This window comes from Micromesistius poutassou (assembly GCF_964030765.1).
Source record: "Micromesistius poutassou genome assembly, chromosome: 20".
Lineage (NCBI taxonomy): Eukaryota > Metazoa > Chordata > Actinopteri > Gadiformes > Gadidae > Micromesistius > Micromesistius poutassou.
This window is the reverse complement of record NC_140290.1, coordinates 13005610-13027609: the sequence shown is the minus strand read 5'-3', so window position 1 is coordinate 13027609 and position 22000 is coordinate 13005610. Positions and strand designations below refer to the sequence as shown.

The window sequence follows — 22000 nt, the reverse complement described above, 5'->3', positions numbered from 1 at the left end:
GGAGCAAGCACAGCTTTAGAGAAGACTGGCCCTGACTGAAAGAAAAGAATAAGAAAAGTGTATAATAAAAGAATAAGATGGCAAATATACAGTGGATAGATGTTGATGGCTTTCTTCTTCGAAAGGCGTCCTGGAACATTTTGACATTTAAAATGGAACAGAAAGTAATAGGCCTGAGAGAATTGGATCTAGCCCAACTTAAGATCTGCAGGTGAATATCAAACATGCAAATTGCTTTTTAAAAGAAGAAACACCCTCCTCCTCCTCCTCCTCCTCCTTCTCCTCCTCCTCTTTCTCCTCCTCCTTCTCCTCCTCCTCCTCCTCCTCCTCCTCCTCCTCTTCCTTCTCCTTCTCCTCCTCCTCCTTTTCCTCCTCCTTCTCCTTCTCCTCCTTCTACTCCTCATTGGTATTGCTACTCACTTAATTCCTTGTCAGGCTTACACTGTCCTGGTGCGCCTGCTCCAGCTCACTTTGGGTGAGAGAGAGAGAGAGAGAGAGAGAGAGAGAGAGAGAGAGAGAGAGAGAGAGAGAGAGAGAGAGAGAGAGAGAGAGAGAGAGAGAGAGAGAGAGAGAGAGAGAGAGAGAGAGAGAGAGAGAGAGAGAGAGAGAGAGAGAGAGAGAGGAAACCACTGTGAACACAGTAGGAACATGCAAACATCGTCAGGGTCAAGAACTCAGCTGGAAACTCAGATTTATTTTTATAGCAATATTTCATTCCCAAAAATGTATTTGTATGCCAGCTTCCCTTCCCTGTTTATGATCACAGGCCTGAAAAAGACTGAAGAAGGGAAAATTGTAATGAACAACAATAAAACACAGAAATGTCTCACTCTTTTGGCATGGTATTATATGAAGGGAAATGCTTATTTTATTGCACAAAATTAGTGGTGGGTCTGAAGTCTGAGAACCCCTGTGGCTATGGCACCTTGTGATCCCTGGTAAGACAACATAAAACATATCACCAGTACTTTAATATGTTCAAATGTTTACTCTACTATCAACATACACATGCACCCAGAAGAGCCAGTGAGGTTTAAGACTTCCCGTGTTTGTGTTTGAGTGTGTGTGTGTGTGTGTGTGTGTGTGTGTGTGTGTGTGTGTGTGTGTGTGTGTGTGTGTGTGTGTGTGTGTGTGTGAGAGTGTGTTTGGAAAACATTTGCGGTTGTAATCATAGTCTTGCCTAAGAGACATGGGAGATGGGGGAACCATGGCATTTCCTAAATGCTACACTTCCTCTTAACAATAACAAATCTCCTAACAATCAAATCGCTGTAAAGTTTTTTCCTGACAGGATCATACTTGCTCTTGAATGGCTGATGAGAAGACGGGTTATACATTTGAGATAATGTTACAGTGATACATTTGTTTGGTTATTGGCAGATTGTAACTAAATCTGAGAAAAAAGTGAGTCACGCAAATGGCTTGTTAGTGCATTGTGCATTGTTTGTATTGCATTTTTTTTTCAGATGTCTCATGTTGATTATGGCATTTTGGGGGGATTGTTGATTCAAAGGGAAGGGATAAGTAGAAAAAAATGCCTGTTTGGTTTTAATCATAATATATATTTTATTTAATAAAAAACTAACAGTTAGTCAAATTGACCATTGTCAGAATATTGTTGACGACCACACACAAACACACACACAAACACTCATGTGCGCACACTCACACACACATATTTTCATATATATATAGGCCTATATACTGTACATATACAAGATATAACAATGTATACAAATGCCAGATCGGTCACATTAGTGAAGCAGTCTCCAACTTGATATACTCCAAATAATACTCCAAAATAATATGTTGGATTATGGATTCATATTAATGGAAACTCTCTGTTTCAACTGCTCAACTTCACAGTATAATATTGACTGTAGTTTAATACAGGGAGCAGTGCAATGTCATTTTTCAGGCAAACGATGGCAAACGATTCAGTGGCAAACGATAGTCCTACTTCCAACCATGGCAGGTTGCATTGAGTGATCCATTAATGAGGAGCTTGAACCTCTAAGCAAGTACATATTTAATCATATTGTTTCTGTATCTTCTCTCCCGGTGTCTCTCCCGGTGTCTGTTTGCCTTTCCTGGAACTAGAGAAATAGAAGAAAAAAAGGTTAACATTATAACACTCATAAGAAAACATAATGAACTCCTTTCTTGTGCAGCATATTGTCTTTCATACAAGCGGGAAACACAGCAGTGGTCCTTGGTCCTAATAGACATGTGATGATTCTCCTACTTCGTTCATTAAGTATGCAGCAAGAAATTCAGAAGTGCAGCAGGTACATTCAAATCTAGAACAACACGCTTGCACACAACAAGCTCACACGCACACAAACATGCACCAACGCATGCACACACACACACGTTAATGGCTGACCTTTAACACAGACGTCCATGCAGCTTCTCCTGGATACAAAGTTGTTGCTGCTCCCACCACAGCCTGAGTAGCTGAACTCCTCGCAGGTCCCACTGGATGCTTTATAGTAATAGCGTGGGATGGACGCCGCACACTTCCCTTTGTCCAGCATATCCAGGCACAGAATAGGAATGGCTGTAAACAAAGATCACACACACAGTCAAAACCTGAAAAAAAGTCAAAGGAGTCCCTGTAATCAATTTCTACAACTTTATATTATGGTATTGTACTGCAGACACAGGTCTATACAGGCCAATGCACTTTGCAAAGACTATGGCCAGTCTGTATAGCATAAAGAATACACACTTTTGTAGGGGCTGCAGTATTCATTGCAGACTTTAAGGTCCTGGAAGCGGTTTGCATTGCCCTGGCAGCCACCATAGTGAAATGGTTCGCATCGCATGGTGGTCATGTTGAAGGAATACCGCTGGTGCGAGGCCCGGCACGGGCCAATCTCTTGGGGGAATCTACACATTTGTGGAACTTCTGGAAATAAAATCAACACAAACAGATCATATGGATAGTTAATGGAGGGGTCAAATTTGTTAAACAGTTTGTTGTTTAAGTTATTAACGTTACTATAATTATATATATATATATGTGTGTGTGTGTGTGTGTGTGTGTGTGTGTGTGTGTGTGTGTGTGTGTGTGTATTCCCTTGCAGATATGCATTTGTTTTACGGCAACGTACTTGGGATTCTAAAGCATGTTTTCAGGCACTCCTGATAACTCTTGAAGTTATTGGAGTTCCCTTGGCACCCTCCATAGTGAAACTCTTCGCATTTCTGCGTGATGGTGTTATAATAATATCTCGGAATCAATGCTTTGCACGGCCCCTCGTCCACTTGCAGAAGGCAGACGCCTAAAATTGGAAAACAGGACAGTGTGCAATGCAAAATGTGTTTCTTAGTGAAGGATAGTGAAGTTGTCGCTATCTCCTTGCAAAACAATTTACTACCAAAATATGACGTTTCTTACCGTTATGTAGTAGCGAAAAAACGTGCTGAAACGAGAATAACAGCGTGAACAGGGTTAGGCTGCGGTCCATTGTGCTTGTTTCAAGTTCAACCCCAGACTTGTCTGTATTCCGGACATCCCGACCCAGCACTTTATATAGCCGCGGCACGTTTCTGGCGGAAACTAATAATGGGCGGGATACACAGAGTTAAACGAAATTACACAAAAAAAAACTGTTCCTCATTATTACGCATCATAGATCATCATAGATGTCGGTGGACGGTGGTGCCTCACCATGCTATTACTAAGCCAAAAATATATTTCATAATTCATTAACCAGTAATCATGTTACTGCTCTTTTACCCACAACCCACCCCCCCCCCCCCCCACACACACACACACACACACACACACACCCTCTCTCTCTCTCGCTCTCTCTCTCGCGCACGCTCTCTCTCGCTCTCTCTCTCTCTCTCACACACACACACACACACACACACACACACACACACACACACACACACACACACACACACACACACACACACACACACACACACACACACACACACACACACACACACACACACCCCTCCAATTATATTGACACCTCCAATTATAATAACACTTTTCAAGTTTTAAATGTTATGAGGGAGTTCCTCCGTGTTTTTATAGTGCTATGATTATCACAGTTGGCACTATGTGTATCTCCTAACAGAATAGGTGGAGGCTTAATATAGATTAGCCGTTTTAGCAAAGTGATCTCAATCGCATAGCACTGCCCCGTGACCCATATCTTTCACAAGGAAAACAAATGATTTTAACATTGATCCATTTCATGGAGATTCACATGTCATATGTATTGCGTACACACATTTCCACTGCATCCAAATAGACACCAGTTTGAATTGACTTTGCCCTCTGACAAAATCTGTTAAAGAGAGGTGGAGGAATACGAAGGCAGCTTGCTTTAATCAGATTACAGGATTTGGCTTGTTTATGCGGATTACTTTATAACCCAGATTGAGGCCGGGGAGAAGGATTCTACAGGAAGTTGGCAGAGTTGACAGACATCTCTGTTCAACAGCCGTAAGTACAATTGCTCAACTTAATTGTGTTTCATTGTTTTCTATTGAACAAATTGATTGTTCTGTGTCGTCCTATGTCTTCCTATCTTAAACAAGGATGATGACAGGGAATTTACATAGGATGTGCTAAAGCGACAGTGAACGCCTGGAAGCCAATATGATGACTATGTATAAGATATCCAACTGAAAACAGTTCTGTGCTTCACAGAGGATGCCATTCATTGATATGGATACCCTGACGGACAAGGACAAGGCCCAGATGGAACTGGACCAGAAGAAAAAAGAAGTCAAACTTGAGAGGTGGTTGGTAAGAAAGCCTATTATTATATGATACTATTATTAATCTATCGATATATTTAGTATCATGTGATATAGATAGAGCAAGAGAGAGAGAGAGAGAGAGAGAGAGAGAGAGAGAGAGCAAGAGAGAGTAATAGAGAGCGATAAGAGAAAAAAAAGAGAGTAGCAGAGAGATATAGATGTTACTTTATTGCCATTAGAATGAAAAAGCTGTTGAATGTCAATGCCACTGTCACTGTCACTTTCAGACATCTAAATGTTGCGAGGAGTTCAAGGACCTCATTGTGGCCGCCGAGGAGGAAGACATCTTGGTGAAAGGCATTCCCGAGGACAAGAACCCGTTCAAGGAGAAAGGTGGCTGCGTCATCTGCTAGACGGGGAACCGAGGAGCTGTTCGCTTTGCACCTCACTAGTGCTCAAGGACTATCTCCCGCCTCTCCCACGTCTCAATGGATCATCACTCACAGGCCTGCGCGAAGAATAGTAGTTGCAATGACATAGAGGTTAATGTGGCAGCTTGTTGTTCATATTCATGAGTTCTTGAATAAATTCCCACAGAGTTTTGGTGAGATAAAGTTTGATGTGTGTTGGTGTTGCTTTTCATTGAAAGGAATGGCCTTGGCCGAACCTGTTGATATGACATTCCCTGATTGGCTTAGTGGAGTACGCAGGTAGACCTATGTAGGTACCTACTGTAGGTAGTACAATGACACACAGCGAGCAACATTTTAATTTAAGTTAATTCAAGCAAATGTATTGTCTGTTTCCTAAACAGTGCGCGAATTACAATTTAGCTCTAATAATGTATTGATAAACTACGGCCGCCCTTATAATTTTGAATCGCTTTTGGCGCTACGGTCTTTCCGTACAAACGGTACCCTCTGTGGTACAAACATGGCTTTCCGCGCTGCAGGTCAGATTGCAGGCATCTGTCATTTGTACAGATCCTCAACCTTAGGAGGTTTTCGGACGTTGTCACAAAATGTATCGTCTTCCAAACACACTCCCTCCAAAGCCCCTGAGACGACGGTGGACCATTTGATCTACACGCCAGAGCATTTTGCATTAAAGGAGTCCATCAAAAAGGTATGGATATGAGAGCACATGATTATAACAACATGACAACATTCATAACGGTTAGACGTGGACTTCTAAAAATAAACTGTAAAAAGAAACAAAAAATGAAAGGGATATTAAAGAGTATTCATTTCTTATGTAATTTACGTACTCGCACCAGACCAGTGAACGCAAGTAGGTGAGGGGTCAAGTTTATGTAATTGTGTTGACGTTACCACTGTTGAAACAATACGCTTCCCCAATGACAAAATAGTCCAAAGGTTTTCATCTGAAATGACATTAACCACAGGAGGACCACAGACTATATTCATAAGGCCTTGTGAGCAATCACTGCGTTACCACTAACTAACCACTAACTACTGTGATAAGGCTTCCCATTGAAGGGCTGGTATTTTGCCGGCAGTAATCACCGTAATCAATTTACGATCAAAATTCAACAACAATACACAATACACAAACAAAGGCAAACCATGACTCAACCACACTTTCCTCCTTTGGTAGACTTCCGTTGCTCTAAATATAGCTGGCAGGGTCGTCTTGCTGCATATAATATTAACATTTCATCAAACCGGCGTCTTCAGAGGATAAACAAAGGCTAAATTAATTCAGTGAATCAAGGATGTTTTAAATGGGAGGAAGCTTGACTTGTGAGTAAAGCCACATAGGATGCACAGTGGTTTTAAATAAACTGGGAATAACGGAAAGGGCAAACTGAGTGACCAATGGTTTTCTGGAAAACTGTGCTAAAGTTAGGGTTACAGGATATCCTTCCCTGAATGTTCAAGGTCAGAGCCATCCAAGGTGAGTTTGTACAATACCAAACTCACCCCTTAACAAAACGTTACTCACCAAGGCTTTTAAATAGCAATTCATTCAAAAAGGATGCCTGGACAGTTTGTTGCTGGTTAAAGTAGTCAGAAAGTTTCTCTTTCAAATTGCCTCGAGGAGCAATAAAAAGGTGATGCTGAGAGCAGGGAAATATTTTTATTGCCCCTTATTTTATGAATGAAAATATCAATATTTGGGGCGCCCCGGTAGTTCACTGGGTAGAGCGTGTACCATTAAGGCGCAGTCCTTACCGCAGCCACCCGGGTTCCGTTAAGATTCCAATCTATCAATATTTGGTGCCAGTGTATCGTTTCTGTGTATCATGTATCGCACGAAGAAGGGCGACGATATATCGCCGTCTCGATAATTTGTTCCGAACCCTAGTTAATAGTGGTGTGTGTGTGTGTTACACAGAGACATACCGTTGCCGGGCTAGGTCACCCTTGGTCTGCTGCTTTATTGAAAGAGCATTATTGAAATTTTTTGTAATTATACAGTACTACTACAGTACAAATTTTCTTTAAAATTCTGTATTCATGATGGCAACTCCAAATTTTTTGCTCTGACACAAGTCAATTCATTTCAGGACCGAGAATGTTGCAACCTAAAAAAAACGGTCCAAGCTTTTATACTCTTTTTTTTATTATTATTTGTTGACTCACTTTCTAGCAAATCTGTTGAGTGGGCTCACCATCTCAAGTAAAACGTATCATCTTTCGATGTAAGGTGTATACAAGCTTACATTGCGAAGAAAACATTTAGCATTGACTCAAACGTCATGAATATCATAACTCTCAGATCTACAAAATGGTACACACAAGAGGGGTATATATATTCCATACAGCAAAGCGGCTCAAAGCAGCTTGTGTGTGCAGACAGAGATGCAGCAATGCGTTTCACAGCAAAGCAGTCTCTCCCCCAAAAGTGCTGGGCCCCGTTTCCCGATAACGATGGATCCATGCTCGTACGATCCATCGTACGATGGATCTCACGATGCATCGTTAATTTTAGGGGAGCGTTTCCCGAAACTCATCTTAACATGAACGCGCGTGCTCTGCTCTTACGACGTCGTAGGATTGTAGCTGTCTACTGACACGGTGCTGAAATGGGCTCCGTATGAGGGGGAGACGCAGGAATGTTGTTGGATTAAACTATATTTTGTGGCAGCAAAAAAATATCTCCCCATCAAGGCCAACAGCAGAGTAGCCTACGAAAAGAATAGACTAATATGAATGCTACAAATATTAAAACACAATTGATTTGGTCTAGGCCGACCTATGCTATATCAGTCCTAATCCCGAACGCACCGTGCGTACATTGTTTCACGGCATTTTCTCCCCTGAAATAATTCCATATTAAAAAAAAAAAAAAAAGCATGTGTCTGTGTGACAACTAGGCCTATAGCATTTATTCAAATGTGCTGATTTCTGAAACATGCTTTGCGCCGCAAAGAGGGCAGACTTTATCTGATTCCTGCATTCCGTTTCATTCATTCATTCAGTGATTGACGCGCCGCGCACTCTCTAGAAACTTTGGTGTCAACATTAAAAATGCAACGTTCCATTCATTCATTATCATTCAAACGCAGAGGCATTGACACGGCTATTGCTGTTGCTGGTCTAGATAGATTCCTGCCCATATTGTTGGGCAGGGGTATGATGATGCGGGCAATGTAAGCGGGAATGGCACGCATCGATTCGCAGCAGCTTCCCGCAGCAGTCTACGTTCACTGCAGAAACCACGCTCTCAACTTGGCGATTGTGCACTCCACTAAGGTCAGGGATGTTCGTAACTGTCTAGACACGGTCCAATAAATAGTGAACTTCATCACAGCCTCACCGACGCGCCTACAGTGCTTTATGGCAAACAATCGGAACAAAAAACGCCTGCAGAAATTCTCCGACACCCGCTGGTCTCAGCATGATTCATGTAGGCCCTACAGTATGTCTTCTGTCATTGATCAATATGAGGACATTTTAACCACGATGGTTGAATTAAAATCAGACAGCAAGTGCCGCTCGCAAGCGACCTCCAACACGAGCAACGGAATCATTTGATTTTATTATATGCCTTGTGATAGGGTTGCCTTGTGACGTGGCGTTTCATCGGTACATTTATTTTTGGAATTTTAAATTGCTGCAATAAATTATATTTGTGTTGACTTCTAACATGTCTCTGTCTTTGCTGTTTAAATCTAACAGTAGTCTACGAGTAATATATATGCGGGAACCACTGTTTTTGGGGTATTGCGAAATAGCGCCAGCTGGATATTCAGTGGTATTGGATGACGTGTTTTAATAAAACACATCCAATACACGGAATGTCCAGCTGGTGACTCCACTGAGGCTATAGTAACGATGCATCCTAGTGCTTAACGAGTACCCCTGTAGGCGTCGTTGGCTACGAGGGTTTTAACGACGTCGTTACGTAACGATGCTTTCGGGAAACGGTCCGAAAATTCTGCGATGATCGTACGACGGTGTTAACGACGTCGTTAGGCTAACAATGCTTTCGGGAAACGGGGCCCTGTTCCATGGAGCTTGCGAGTACCTCTTCCAGTGCTTCCAAATTGAGTCAGCCTTCAAGGCTCCTTTATCTGAACCCATTCCATTACTCAGTAAAGGTCAGTAGCAGAAGGCTGTGAATACTTGTCTATGTAATTCCACAAGCCAAGTCTAATCATAGTGGACGTATCCTTGGCTGACATAAGCTCTGTCTACGACTGTGGTATTCAGATTGAAGAACATGACAGTTTTTAGAATGTTTCATTGCGTGGAAGACACACAAACATTTTCTCCACGGGTGTAATCCCGGTCCATAGGCAGGTTACCCACAAGACATCAGTGGGGTATACTACGAACCTCGCTGAACATACCCAGGCTTTCTTGGGAAAACCTTGATCGACAGAGACGCAACTCGTGATCAGAGTTAAATGATACTACGACACTCACTTAGGATTCGATTAGTCGAGCCAGGTTTTCTGCTTTAGGTTCAACGCGCGTTCACGTGAAAGGGGCGTTTATCGCGTCATTTTACTCACCTTTACAAAATGGATAGAGCAAGAGCAGTCTATTTCACTCAAGATCGAACAGATAGTCATAATTAACTCCTATGAGGAGTTCAAAAATCAGATAACAGCTAGGGGCAGCACAATTGCACATACTGGCTAGGGAGGCATGCTGGGAAAAAATAGCCGATCGTGTAAATTCGTAAAAGTGAAAGGATTCCGCATATACTATAAAATAACTATGCCAAATGATGAATTGTTTGCCATTAATCCCATTAGATGTCATGATTTCAAAATGCATAAGCAACATCCAACCTGCCTTGTTCTATAATTTAGGGAATTCACTTTAAATACACCCTATATAAGAAATGTATCGCATATGTTTTCAACCGCTGTGAGGTAGTGGCGGTGGAGTAGTGGATTATTATGACCCGAATGCCAGCGACCGGAATTCAAATCCACCGGTCCATCATGCTAGCCTGGTGCTACCAGACCATCGTACTTCATTTCATTTGTACAGAACGTCTGGAACTGCTGTAATTGGCAAACGTTCACTCACTTGGAGGCGGGTGTCTGTTGAAGTTTAAAACTATTGGATCTGCCCAGTGCCACTCTGGATCTGCCATAACCAATCGCAATAGCGTTTGGTCGTGACGTATGTCATACGCCGGGACCGGCCGAAAACTACGTTGCGCGCATGCGCAGGCTGTGTACACAAACAAAACAAGATGAAGCGTGAATATGTCTGTCAACGATAGCTGCAGGTTTTCATCTAATTTTAGAGTTCAAGGAACAATTACAAATTCTACATTAATATTCTATAGTAAGGACAGAGATAATGTTTGCAGTCAACTGTCGAGGCTGGGTCTTGTCATTGACAATACGTCGCTACTTCGACGTCATCGTTCTCAGCCAATTCCTCTGTTCGCTGATTGGTCAGACAGAAATTTGTTCGGGCAAAATCCCACTAACAAGCCCCAGCCCCAGACTGACTACTGAAGGGAAAATGAAATTTGGGCGGAAGTAGGTGGGCGGGCGGAGCCAGGCTACCATCATGCCTTTTACCCCCATAGATGTGGTGCCAGCACGGCCTTAAGAACATGGGTTCAAGTTCGAAATAAGCACAAAAATATAATTCCATAACCTTTAGTGAATAAGTATTCCATATGACATGTTTTGGGACTTTTTAAGCTTCACACAAATGCACATCACTTGGGAGATGAACCCCGCACACAGAAACTCAAGACTGACGCGTTACCTCCACTCTACCACTCTCTCACAGAGACACTGCGCAACAGTAAGCACTGTCTGCATAAGGTTCAACGAGGACGATCAAATAGCAAATACCCTCTGATGAGAACCTGTATCTCTCAAAGAATAATTCTCAGGCAATGCCAAGGGGTCGTATCTGTCCCTGTGACGGGGCGCATAGCTACCGTCACGGTAGCGATACGCTACCCACAAGAGACTGAGTGCTAACGTTGCCTGTGTGTTTGTCTTAGTTGTCTATGTATTCCGTTACCGTCATACTGCTTTAAAATCATTTCATCAACCATGTCATTTATCATACGCGCTACGACAGTTTAATACAATCTTGCAAGTACCATCATTACAACTTTCTGTTTAATAGCATTTACCATTACCGTCACCTGTTCTGTTACAATAACCACTCATACAAGTATGTCGTTGTCAAATTCCGGGTCTGTTTATTTTGTTTAAATGTTACATGTTATCACAGCGTAAATGTTCATCTTACCAGTGTCTCGTCTAGTGTTTGTATTAGGGATCGTGTGTGCCGCGTCGACGGTGTTTAAATCAACGTCTCGACTTCCGGGTAAACCGGAAGTGACCCCGAGTTATTGTTATTATTTTTATTGCTGTTTTTATACATTTTGGCTACGCCAAAATAGAGCATTCGTACACGGTTTTACCGTGCTTAATATTTCTAGTTTATAGAGAGGAGAATTGTAGCTGTTTAAAGCTGTTATGTGTTTTCACTTGTAACACCCCTGTCTCAACGTGTATATTGGTATGTGCCAATTAGTAGGGGATGGGTGGCCTATTTAAGCTGACGCTTGTCAGTGGTTCGGGGGAGCTGATGGTGGAAGGACGTATGTCTGTTTATTGCTCTCATTAAGGGACTTGTGTAAAGGTCCAGTTTGCTGAAGATTTGTTATATTTTTGTGACTCTCAAGTCCATTTATTTTGCTTAGTTAAGTGTTTTCTTTTTGTTTTAATTTTATTGCCTTATGGGCCATAATTGGGAAAAATAAAATATCCCATCTTTTTCCATCATTCTCGTCTGCTCCTGAGTGATTTCCACCTAGCTCACGACGCTCATACGCATCTACCCATGACAGTCCCAAAAGACCCTCTGTCTCCGGAGAGACCCATGTAGGATGTGGGCTCTGAGGTCCACGGGAAAACCCACAAATGGTGACGACATTGTAAAAAGAGGGGCTAGGAAGCTGCGCATGCCGATCTAACCTGATGGGTGAAATGGCAACAATAAAGCATGTATAAGGGCGTGCATTGCTACCGTCAGTATGCATTCGCTATACATTCTGCACAGCAATTTCTTTACGAAACTACTTTATATTAAGTGATACTTAAACCTGAAGGCAATAATGCTAAAGATGTAAAAAAAATTATATACTAAATTCACACACACACGATCACTGTTGTGTTTCTGCTGTAGATCATTGACCAGGAGATCAACCCACATGTTGACCAGTGGGAGGCAGAGGGAAAGTTTCCTGCACACAAAGTCTTCAAGATCCTGGGGAATGCCGGCGTTTTAGGGGTCAACAAACCAGTTGGTAGGACAACTATGATCTGTCATGTCCATATTCTGCAGAAATCGAATGTTGAAATCAAATGTTGACATCGGAAACAAATAATGGAACTGCGATACACCAAGTTTTTAGTTCTAATGATTGCTTTTTCATTGTGGTGTGAAACTCTGGTCAGCGCAACCTGACGCCTGCATCACCTTGTCATAATGAAATGCTCTAATAAGGCTGAAAAATGTCAGCCTGCTAAGGGGTGAAAAGCAAAGAAATAAAAGCTTTTTTTCAGCTTTTGTTTTCTCTTTGTGGCCATCACTAAATTCAGAAAACATCAGGATTTCCATGACATCTGAATACATTTGTCTGCTTGTGTCGCTGCAGTGCCTGTATCACTTAGAGATTCTGTTTGCCTACCTTAGGCATTTATAATGCAATATACAATCGTCCAATAAATAGCTTTTTACTGTAGGGGATTGGGAGGAAAATGCGTCCTGCACCAGCATGTAATGCTACCAATCAATTGCAGCAATAGTACAGAGCCCTTGAGATAGCACCATAATCAGCAATCATACTACAGAAGGCTCTTGAGAATAGCACCATAATCCCAATCATCTCACAGAAGCGTACACTCACAACCATGATTTGAGTTTAACAATGTTGCCACCTCCATCGGTTGGTTTTAAAACAAACCAATAAAGTAGGAAATTAGAGCTAGAGATGGGTTTGGTTTGTGGTCCTTGCTCGCTATAGGATTTGCGTTGCGCTCCTATATGTGATATTTTCCCCATTATAGGGGTCTCAGTTGAGAATGTGTGTCACGTCGCCCAAGATCTCTGGGTTATGAAAGGGTCGCAGGTTGCAACACAGCACACCTGTCATCCTGTTATGGTATCTCCAGATGGTGCAGGCAGCTGGGTCCAGGCATGGGGCACAACACATTCAGTAGTCTTTTGAATGTTGTGGTTTGTAAAATCGAAACAAGGCTGTGTGTAAGTATGGTGAACTGTGGGAAGAGGAAAATAAAATCCCCTGTAAATGTAGAGGTCATTGTGGTAACAAGATGGAGCGGGGGGATTTAGAATGTGCTGAGTGCACATCCCTTAAGAATTAGTTGTAAGGATTAGACGGTAAGGCAGGGCCAAGGAAATGGTATCTAAGACGCACTGGATTACCACATGGGAATTTAAATATGCTCTGTTTGAAGCGGGCCTAGTGCTGTGAGAATTGGCCCGTCCTGAGACGATAACCCAATATCCTGACAGAACAATGAGCTGTTACTGCAGGCTATTGGACTATCATTATTTAGATTCAAACTTTGTCAAAAAAGATATTCATTGTCGACATTATTGTTATTTGTTTCCATTGTTGCAAGACATGCTGCTACTTCCTTTGACAAATATAAATTCCTTGGGAAATCGGGAAATTACAAATTCAACATAATTACCTCCTTTTAAGCTTATGTAGTATTGTTGTGTGTTCAAAGACACAGTGGGGGGGGGGGGGGTTTAAAAGAAAGCGAGTATGGGTGGTTACATCTTTAATCAACATGGAAAAATGTTATTGTGCACGCACAGGACCACTCAGGATTACAGCGATGCACTGAGAAGCTTCCCGTGTTCCATGTGAGAATGAGACCGACAGCTCTGTTGACATGTCCTGTACTCAAAGCCGTGCTCTTAGAATTCAGGCACACATTTCCATGTATAACCATTTATATACAGTAAGGAGTAGAGAATATGAATGCATCCTGTTCATGGAGCTACTCCCTTTTGAAAACACAAGTACAGGAAGTGTTGCCATGGGAACCTGGTCGGGAGGTCAACAGGGATGACCCTTTGCTCCCCTGGCTGTATTTTATCTGTTCTTTCCACAGCACCTGGCATTGGTCTTTTCTCCCGTCTGATGGATACACATTTTCCCCCATTAAACCTAATATTTTGATGGTAGTGTTTAGAGGTTTGAATGATTTGCAAAGTTTTACCTATTAATATTTACTTCATTCTTAGTTTTGTTGCCATTTTGCCATCTTTCTTATCGTTTGTAAAGTCTTTTACAAACGATTACACTTCTGACTTTTTCCTTTCTACATTTGCAACTTTAACAGTGTACAGTACACGGTCATGTCACACATGATGACACACATGATAAATTAATATAATTGTACAGAATATAATAAATGCATTGGAATAGACGGAGACGACGAGAATAGAATGTCATAGAAGATTAATCATAATTAGATGCACATCTTGACTATATACTTTGGGTTAGCCTATTTCACTTTCTCTCCCTCTCTTATTCTGGTCTTTCTTGCCCTGGTTTCTCTCTCTCTGGTCTCTTCTGGGTTTCTCTTTCTATGGTCTCTTTGGTCTCTCCCTGGTTTTTCTCTCTCTGGTGTCTCTTGTTTTTCTCTCTGTGGTATCTCTCTGGTGTCTCTTTCCTCGCTTTCTCTCACTCTGGTCTCTCTCACTCGGGTCTCTCTCAGTCTGGACTCTCTCAGTCTGGACTCTCTCAGTCTGGACTCTCTCAGTCTGGACTCTCTCACTCTGGTCTCGCTCAGTCTGGACTCTCTCCCTGGTCTCTTGCAAAAGAGCTTTCACCACCTCAATGAGACTTTATTCAACCTGATATTAAAGGTTAAATAAAGGAAATATGCCAGGCAACATCTGTTGCGTGTGTATGTTCTCCTGTGCTGGCCCGCTGGGGCAGCTGTTTTGATGAAAGTGGGTAAAAGCTCTGCGCTTCCCTTCGTCCACATGATCCACGGCAGGGTTTCCAGGACCATCGGAGCCTTATCGCCATGCAGCTGTTTCTGTTTCCTGTCTTTATATCCCCCCCCCCCACACCCTCCCATGTTAAACCTGGTCCCTCTTGTCAGCCTGACCTGAGACTGTCTGTCTTCAGTCTCAGGTCATGTCCACACTGTAGAATTGAGAAAACAAAACATTTTTTTAACCCGTAGTAAGAAAAGAAGCACAAGCGCAACCGTAAATTGAAACAAGTACGCACTGCTTGCGTCATTTGCAATCATTGGCTTTGGTTGAATTAATTTTTCAACACCTCTCACCTTAATTGAAATGAGTTTGATTGTATTCATGACCGATGGATGGGAAGAGTCGTAAACATCCTTGCAAACAATCAATGCAGACCCTTTTGGATACGTTTGCCTCAACAACATTTGTGCTTTATACATAGCTTTATACAAACAATTATTTACTTAATTCAATATGAGCCAGCATGGACAAAAAAGCCTCAAAATCATTATTGTTAGGTACAATATAGCTCACCATTCTATAAATGGATTACAAGGAGATCTTTTCGCCATTTTCACTATAAATATATTTACCAGCAAATGTTATAAAATGTTAAAAGTTATTGTATTTTCAGTAGTATGTATTTAATGATGCATGTATTAGTACTAAATTAGTATTTATTTGATAATGTTGCTGTATTGTATGTATTTTTGTATGTATTTTTTGTATATTTGATGTTCAGCAAAGTAACCCTCGGCAACTAAAGTGTGTGTGTGCGTGTGCGCGTGCGCGTGCGTGCACGCTGCAGAGTATGGAGGTCTGGGCCTGGACTTCAGCTACAGCGTGGCGGTCTCCGAGGAGCTGGGTACCATCCGCTGCGGAGGCATCCCCATGGCGATCGGCGTCCAGACGGACATGGCCACTCCGGCGCTCGCCAGGTGCCCCCTAAACGCCTGCACCCTGTTAGCTAATGGAACCGTGCTCCGGCGATGACTCACAAACTCACGCCTCATGTTGAGAAATAAATGTGTTTTATTCCACAATCTATTGGACCATGGTACGCAGAACCAATTGCGCCATCAAAGGGAATGACGGAAATAAGGCCAACTGTGAGTCGTGAGTGCGTGGGCACGGGTGCGTTGGTGTGTGTGCCAATAAGCGATAGCCATACTTTTTTGCCAATCGTCCTCGTAATGGAACCTTTGTGTTGTTCGCTAATCGCTGCACATCTGTTCACCCTTCAAAGGCTACACAGCAACTTGTAATCAGAAAATATGCCTTACGCCAAGCATAAATTGCATCTAATTCATCAGGTCGCAGGGCTGCACTTGCTGCTGTGCATGTAAAACCGTTTATCACAATCAGCAAGTAAGGCCACAATGCAGAGGCACTCTGCTTGGCGGTAAATAACTTTTTCCACTGAATGGAAAAAATAAGTTAAATTTCTCTAAAGACCCCATTAACCTGCGTTGACACACCATTAAACACCCTATTATTCATAAAATTAGCATCTCTTCATCTACATCATTTTATAGATGGCGACCGAGGCAGAGAGACGGCAAGGGAGGGAGAGAGAGAGAGGGAGGGAGAGATTTTAAAACGTGCGTTTGTGTGTGTGTGCAGGTTTGGTTCAGATGAGCTGAAGACAGAGTTCCTGCTGCCCTCCATCCTGGGGGACAAAGTGGCCTGTCTCGGAGTGAGCGAGGTGGGGGCTGGATCCGATGTCTCAAGTACGTCCCTTGGCCGTTCCCTTATTGTCTTCAATGATCTGAAAGACAGATCTGATCTTTCTTTCATCAGCCCTTACACAGAGCTATCCTGCTGTACAACAATTGACGCTGATTGAAGTAGCTTTATTTTTGGCCATACAATGATTGTCTTTGCCTGTACTGGAAGTACCTAGTCTAACAATAACCCTTATTTTCTTTGTTGGGAAGCTGACTCCCATTGTAGACGCTCACGAGACGGATAGAGATGAGTTGTGGTTACATTTCAGAGGCTCTGGGGATACATTGACTCTTTCATCACCCATCCATCCATCCATCCATCCATCCATCCATGCAGGCAATCGTTAGACAGCCTCACACGCCGTAAATCTCCCTCTGCGTATCGGTCCAGCCACACGCTTTGTCCTCTCCTCACCGCAGGTATCATGACCAAGGCTGTGAGGAAGGGGGATGAGTACGTGATCAACGGGGGGAAGATGTGGACCACCAACGGCACGCAGGCGGACTGGATGTGTCTACTGGCCAACACCAGTGACGGGCCGCCGCACCGCAATAAATCACTCATCTGTCTGCCCATGGATCTGCCCGGTAAAAAATGAATCTGTGTTTTCACCAGAACGCTCACAATAGATCAATGTCATCGACTGAAGTTGTTGTTGTTGTTGTTGGTGTATGGATATTTTACAACTGTATTGTGATGCAAATAAGTGCATAAACACTGATGCTAAACCAAACAATCTTATGATGGATGTGTGCAATAAAGTCATCTATGTTTGATAACGGTAGGAAGATAATGACCGCTTTACAACATGGGCAGTGGTTCTCTGATTAGTGTAAATGCTGACTTTTTTTTAAATAATACAATGTTTTATTTAAATGGCTATTTTTACAAAAATTTAAATTAAATCGACTGCATTTATAGAGAACTTTACTTTCTTCATTTTCTCATTACTTTTGGGTGTACAGCCTTTTCAATAGAGACATATTTATTAAATGGGACTAAATGAATGCAATTCAGCATACAACAGAGGCACTTACTTGCTGATTGTGATAAACAGTCAATTCAGCATACAACAGCAAAATAATTTATAACCCAAAACTTTTTTGGTTGGTTTGATTTAATTTTGCAACACTATTACAGCACATTGCTCGCCTGCAATATCCCCGTCTTTCAAAACATAACTGTCCGCGTTCCACAGAAACTCTTCATTTCACAAGGCAGCCTCCAGCCTTCCGCATATGACCTAATGTACTTTAATTAAAACTCCAGCCCAGTGCGAGGCCTGCTTCTTCATCAGTTTCCCCTTGGTGCCCGTAGGCGTTCATATCGCCCGGCAAATAGACAAGATGGGGATGAGGTCATCAGACACTGCCGAGGTCTTCTTCGATGACGTCCACGTGCCCTGCAAGAACATCATTGGCCAGGAGGGCATGGGCTTCACCTATCAGATGCTCCAGTTCCAGGAAGAGAGACTCTGGGCAGTGGCCAACAGTGAGTGATCTCCCCCCCCCCACCCCTCCCACGCGTGTTTGCTCATCTTCTTCCCTCAATCTCTTCTCCTTCCTGCTCCTCCACATCGGGTCACTCAGAGGGTGTTTAGGGTTGCATTCCCGTGTAAATCCCCCTTGCTGTAAATTGAGAAATTGAGGGAAGAGTGGGAGAGTACGTTCTGCCCGACTCTGCTGTGTAAAGCCTGAGGGCTTAGGTCACCCTCCCCCTGACCCCCTTGTCCTTCATTAGTCTAGTAGTTCTGGTCCTTGGATAATCATCTCGTGAAGCGCTTGCGAGCAACTTTAAGCCGGGGGCCGAGTCTTGCTCACTCGTTAGTGTTGTGCAGCATTTCCGGTTGAATAATGAATAATGAAGTTTTAAAGACATTTGTACAGTGTGGTATTGACACACACACACACACACACACACACGCCCTCTCCCCCTCCCTTCTGTGTCCAGCCCTGACCACCATGGACATCGTCATCCAGGAGACCATCGACTACACGCGGCAGAGGAAGATCTTCAAGATGCCCGTGCTCCACCACCAGACGGTGCATTTCCGGCTGGCCGAGCTGCAGACGGAGGTGGAGCTGCTTCGCTCCCTCCTGCACCGTGCTACAGGTAGGTCATTCACACCGTTAAGGGCCAACGCTATCCACTCTGAATTCACTATCCCCTTGTTGTTTGTAGTGACATTTCAGCGGGTTGTGGAGAATTCAGATCCAGGTCGTGAAGGGGATCTTGCTGAAGGATGATGGTACGGTGCTGATTTTGGGGATCCTTTTTTCGGCTGGGCGTTGGGACTCCTTTTGCCACTCTTTGATGGGACAAGACAGACGGAGCCTTGTATGTCGCTTCCGTCAGTCATCAGGACGCGGAAAGGAGGTTTCAAGTGAAGTGATGGTGTTTGAATATCGGCATTAAAGAAGCGCACATGGGCATTGTTACCAGGTGTCATGCATACATATAAAAAAAATCCCCATAGACAAAAGATTCCCCATAGACAAAAAAAAACACGAAATCAAACGGAACCCAATATAACCATTCCCCGGAAAAACCGCCAAACACTCAAACACTCGGCCCAGGGCCAGACCTCCCGCAGCTATGAAGGAAAGGAGAACGCTGCCCGGGCTATTGATCTTCCGGGGCTTGTGATTCACTAGGTGGATGAGGGGGGGCACGCGTCGGCCAGAGGTCTGAGGTCCACTGTTGTCCTCGCTGTGTTTGACCCACTTCAGCTGCCACTGGCAGCATTTTAGTACAATAATCCAGCAGTTTAGCACTCGTAAGGGCCTCTTGTCCGACCATGGCAGAACAAAGGCATGTGTGTGTGTGTGTCTGTGTGTCTACCCTTCTTGCTATCCGTGGTACTGGTAATAATGTTTTGCCACAGCATGCGGGATGTGGTTCCCGGTTATGCAATATTTTGATTCTCTTTTGATTCCTCAGCACATGGAGGAGTATTGTCCACAAAAAATCCCATGATGCATTCTGTTGTTTAAGCTCAATGGACAGAATGCACCAGAGAGCGAAACAAATGAAGTGGATCAGTAGTGAATCTCAGCAAACGCTGCTGCTGCTGCTTTGAATTCCTCCTGTTCTGTCTCATCACCTCTGCCCTCAATTTTTTGTCTTCCGTCATAACATTGTTGTTTTTAATCAAAACTCACCTTTCCCTCCCTATCTGTCTCGCTCTGTCTGTCTGTCTGGTCTCTCTGTTGGTTGCAGCGCTGTTCATCAGGGGCAACGATGTGACCAAGCTGGCGTCCATGGCGAAGCTGAAGGCGGGCCGCCTGGCCCGAGAGCTGGGGGACAGCTGCCTCCAGTACTGGGGGGGCATGGGCTTCACCAACGACGTCTTGGTCAGCAGGTTTTACCGGTGAGCAGACAACAAAAACGTTTGTTCTATGGGTTTTGGTGATATAATGTTTCTTCTTTTTGACTGTTTAATGGCCAGCTATACATAATTGTAGGCGGGCTATAATATATGATATGATATATGCTTTAAGAGGTATTACTAATTGTTTCCCTTGGCATTCATTTTCAATTCTCCACAATGCAAGAGAACCAGCCAAAACATTGAGCTATAGCTGTTCATTCGCTTTCTTTGAAGTTGAAACTCTTCAAGCATAACTTTTACATTACAGCGCCATCTATTGATGGGGTATTAATATAGTCTGGGGCTGTTTGGCTAGCCAAACCAGGGTTAGTGGTACAATGCACAAAGGAAAAGAACCGTGGGGAGAACACATTCCTGCCAGAGGTATTGTGATTGGTGATTCTGCCGTTCTGTCCAATTTTCCCCCAATAGCAGGCTGCCTAGATCTTAACACTGAAATCACACCAAACACCAAATTTAAATGACAATTTGAAACATTAGGCCTAAAGTAGAAAAAAAAAAAGCCTAAAAATAATATATAATAATAGACTTGGAAAGGCTAGCCTTGAAGTGGGGGAAATATGTTTGGTTTTGCACTACAAAATAATACAATACTAATAAAACTGGGGCGGCATTAGCTCAGGAGGTAGAACGGATTCCCGGCTCCTCCTAGCTGAGTGTCGTGGTGTCCCTGAGCGAGACACCTCACCCTAATTTCTCCTGATGAGCTGGCTGGATGACTCCGCCGTCGGTGTGTGAATGTGTGCATGGATGGGTGAATGTCAGTCAACACTGTAAAGCGCTTTGTATAAAAGCTCTATATAAATGAGGACCATTTACAAAAATGTGTGTATTTATTAATCAGCTCTTTTCCAACAGTTAAAAATGTGTCGTATTTTTCCACAGAGACTCCAGGTTAATATCCATTGGTGGTGGGGCAGATGAGGTAATGTTGGCAATCATATGCAAGTACATGGACACCCTGCCTAAGTGACCTCATCATTGACGTGACACACCGTCACAAATACCACTTTACCCAGATACCCAGATTTTTACAAAATCACTGAAGTGCAATTTACTAATATTTTTTTAACCATATTTTTATTTTCAATGAAGTAGCAGTTTGTGATTGTCATGTTCGATTGTCTTGCATTAGTGAGGTATTCCGGAAGACATTTTCAATGAAACAAAGATGGAAGTGTAGAATAGCTGCAACAGGTACAGCACAGGCCAGTGCTTCTATGTATGGTTCTGTTCCATCAATGTCTCTGATGCGTGGAACGTCAAGCTACTGACATCGGGCGATCTTTATGTGAAGATGATGGCGTACAATTAAGATGCATGCAAACCTTCTCAACTAGTCTGCCATAAATGAAAGGAATGTCATCAACAGAAAAGTAAAAGCTGAATATAATGTAAGCAAAAGAATAATTTGGCCTTTACTGGTTCAGTCCACCAAGGTAAATGATCTAACCTTGTGGTTACAATGATGTCCCAATGGTACAGAGAACAGTGTTTGGTGTCCGTGTTATAAATGATTTAATAACTGCATTTTAATGGATATTTTTGATCCAAGGCAATTATTGTATAAGGGCTCATCATGGGTTTTTTAATGTTAAACAGACTAATGTTGTTCAAATTAAACTTTTGGCAATAATTTTGTGGCGTCATCTTTTGTTGT

At 42.9% G+C, this 22000-nt stretch overlaps 3 protein-coding genes across 3 annotated transcripts; 2 read left to right on the top strand and 1 right to left on the bottom strand.

The window, feature by feature from the left end:
* Positions 1-1625: 1625 nt before the first annotated feature.
* On the bottom strand, positions 1626-3510 carry tfpi2 (tissue factor pathway inhibitor 2). The gene is made up of 5 exons (XM_084484757.1): positions 3404-3510; positions 3117-3287; positions 2732-2911; positions 2387-2560; positions 1626-2096 (listed from the first exon to the last, which is right to left on the bottom strand). Exons 1-5 carry the CDS (start codon positions 3471-3473, stop codon positions 2014-2016), a joined length of 678 nt encoding a protein of 225 aa, XP_084340883.1. The 5' UTR covers positions 3474-3510; the 3' UTR covers positions 1626-2013.
* An 890-nt stretch (positions 3511-4400) lies between these two features.
* gngt1 (guanine nucleotide binding protein (G protein), gamma transducing activity polypeptide 1) lies at positions 4401-5228 on the top strand. Its single transcript, XM_084484759.1, has 3 exons — positions 4401-4471; positions 4679-4777; positions 5019-5228. The coding sequence occupies exons 2-3, from the start codon at positions 4682-4684 to the stop codon at positions 5142-5144; spliced, it is 222 nt and encodes a 73-aa protein (XP_084340885.1). The 5' UTR covers positions 4401-4471; positions 4679-4681; the 3' UTR covers positions 5145-5228.
* Positions 5229-5644: 416 nt separating this feature from the next.
* Positions 5645-21976, top strand: LOC311365382 (putative acyl-CoA dehydrogenase 6). The gene is made up of 9 exons (XM_084484897.1): positions 5645-5856; positions 12381-12501; positions 16030-16159; positions 16845-16951; positions 17369-17536; positions 18267-18440; positions 18900-19061; positions 20169-20319; positions 21226-21976. The coding sequence occupies exons 1-9, from the start codon at positions 5665-5667 to the stop codon at positions 21311-21313; spliced, it is 1293 nt and encodes a 430-aa protein (XP_084341023.1). The 5' UTR covers positions 5645-5664; the 3' UTR covers positions 21314-21976.
* Positions 21977-22000: the final 24 nt, after the last annotated feature.

Coding starts and splice junctions, on each gene's coding strand:
- tfpi2 (XM_084484757.1), bottom strand. CDS start 3,473: ATGGACCGCAGCCTAACCCTGTTCACGCTGTTATTCTCGTTTCAGCAC. Junction 2,561..2,731: donor ATACTGCAGCCCCTACAAAA/GTGTGTATTCTT, acceptor CTTTGTTTACAG/CCATTCCTATTCTGTGCCTG. Junction 2,097..2,386: donor CATGGACGTCTGTGTTAAAG/GTCAGCCATTAA, acceptor CTATTTCTCTAG/TTCCAGGAAAGGCAAACAGA.
- gngt1 (XM_084484759.1), top strand. CDS start 4,682: ATGCCATTCATTGATATGGATACCCTGACGGACAAGGACAAGGCCCAG. Junction 4,778..5,018: donor TCAAACTTGAGAGGTGGTTG/GTAAGAAAGCCT, acceptor TGTCACTTTCAG/ACATCTAAATGTTGCGAGGA.
- LOC311365382 (XM_084484897.1), top strand. CDS start 5,665: ATGGCTTTCCGCGCTGCAGGTCAGATTGCAGGCATCTGTCATTTGTAC. Junction 5,857..12,380: donor TAAAGGAGTCCATCAAAAAG/GTATGGATATGA, acceptor TTTCTGCTGTAG/ATCATTGACCAGGAGATCAA. Junction 17,537..18,266: donor TCTGCCCATGGATCTGCCCG/GTAAAAAATGAA, acceptor TGGTGCCCGTAG/GCGTTCATATCGCCCGGCAA.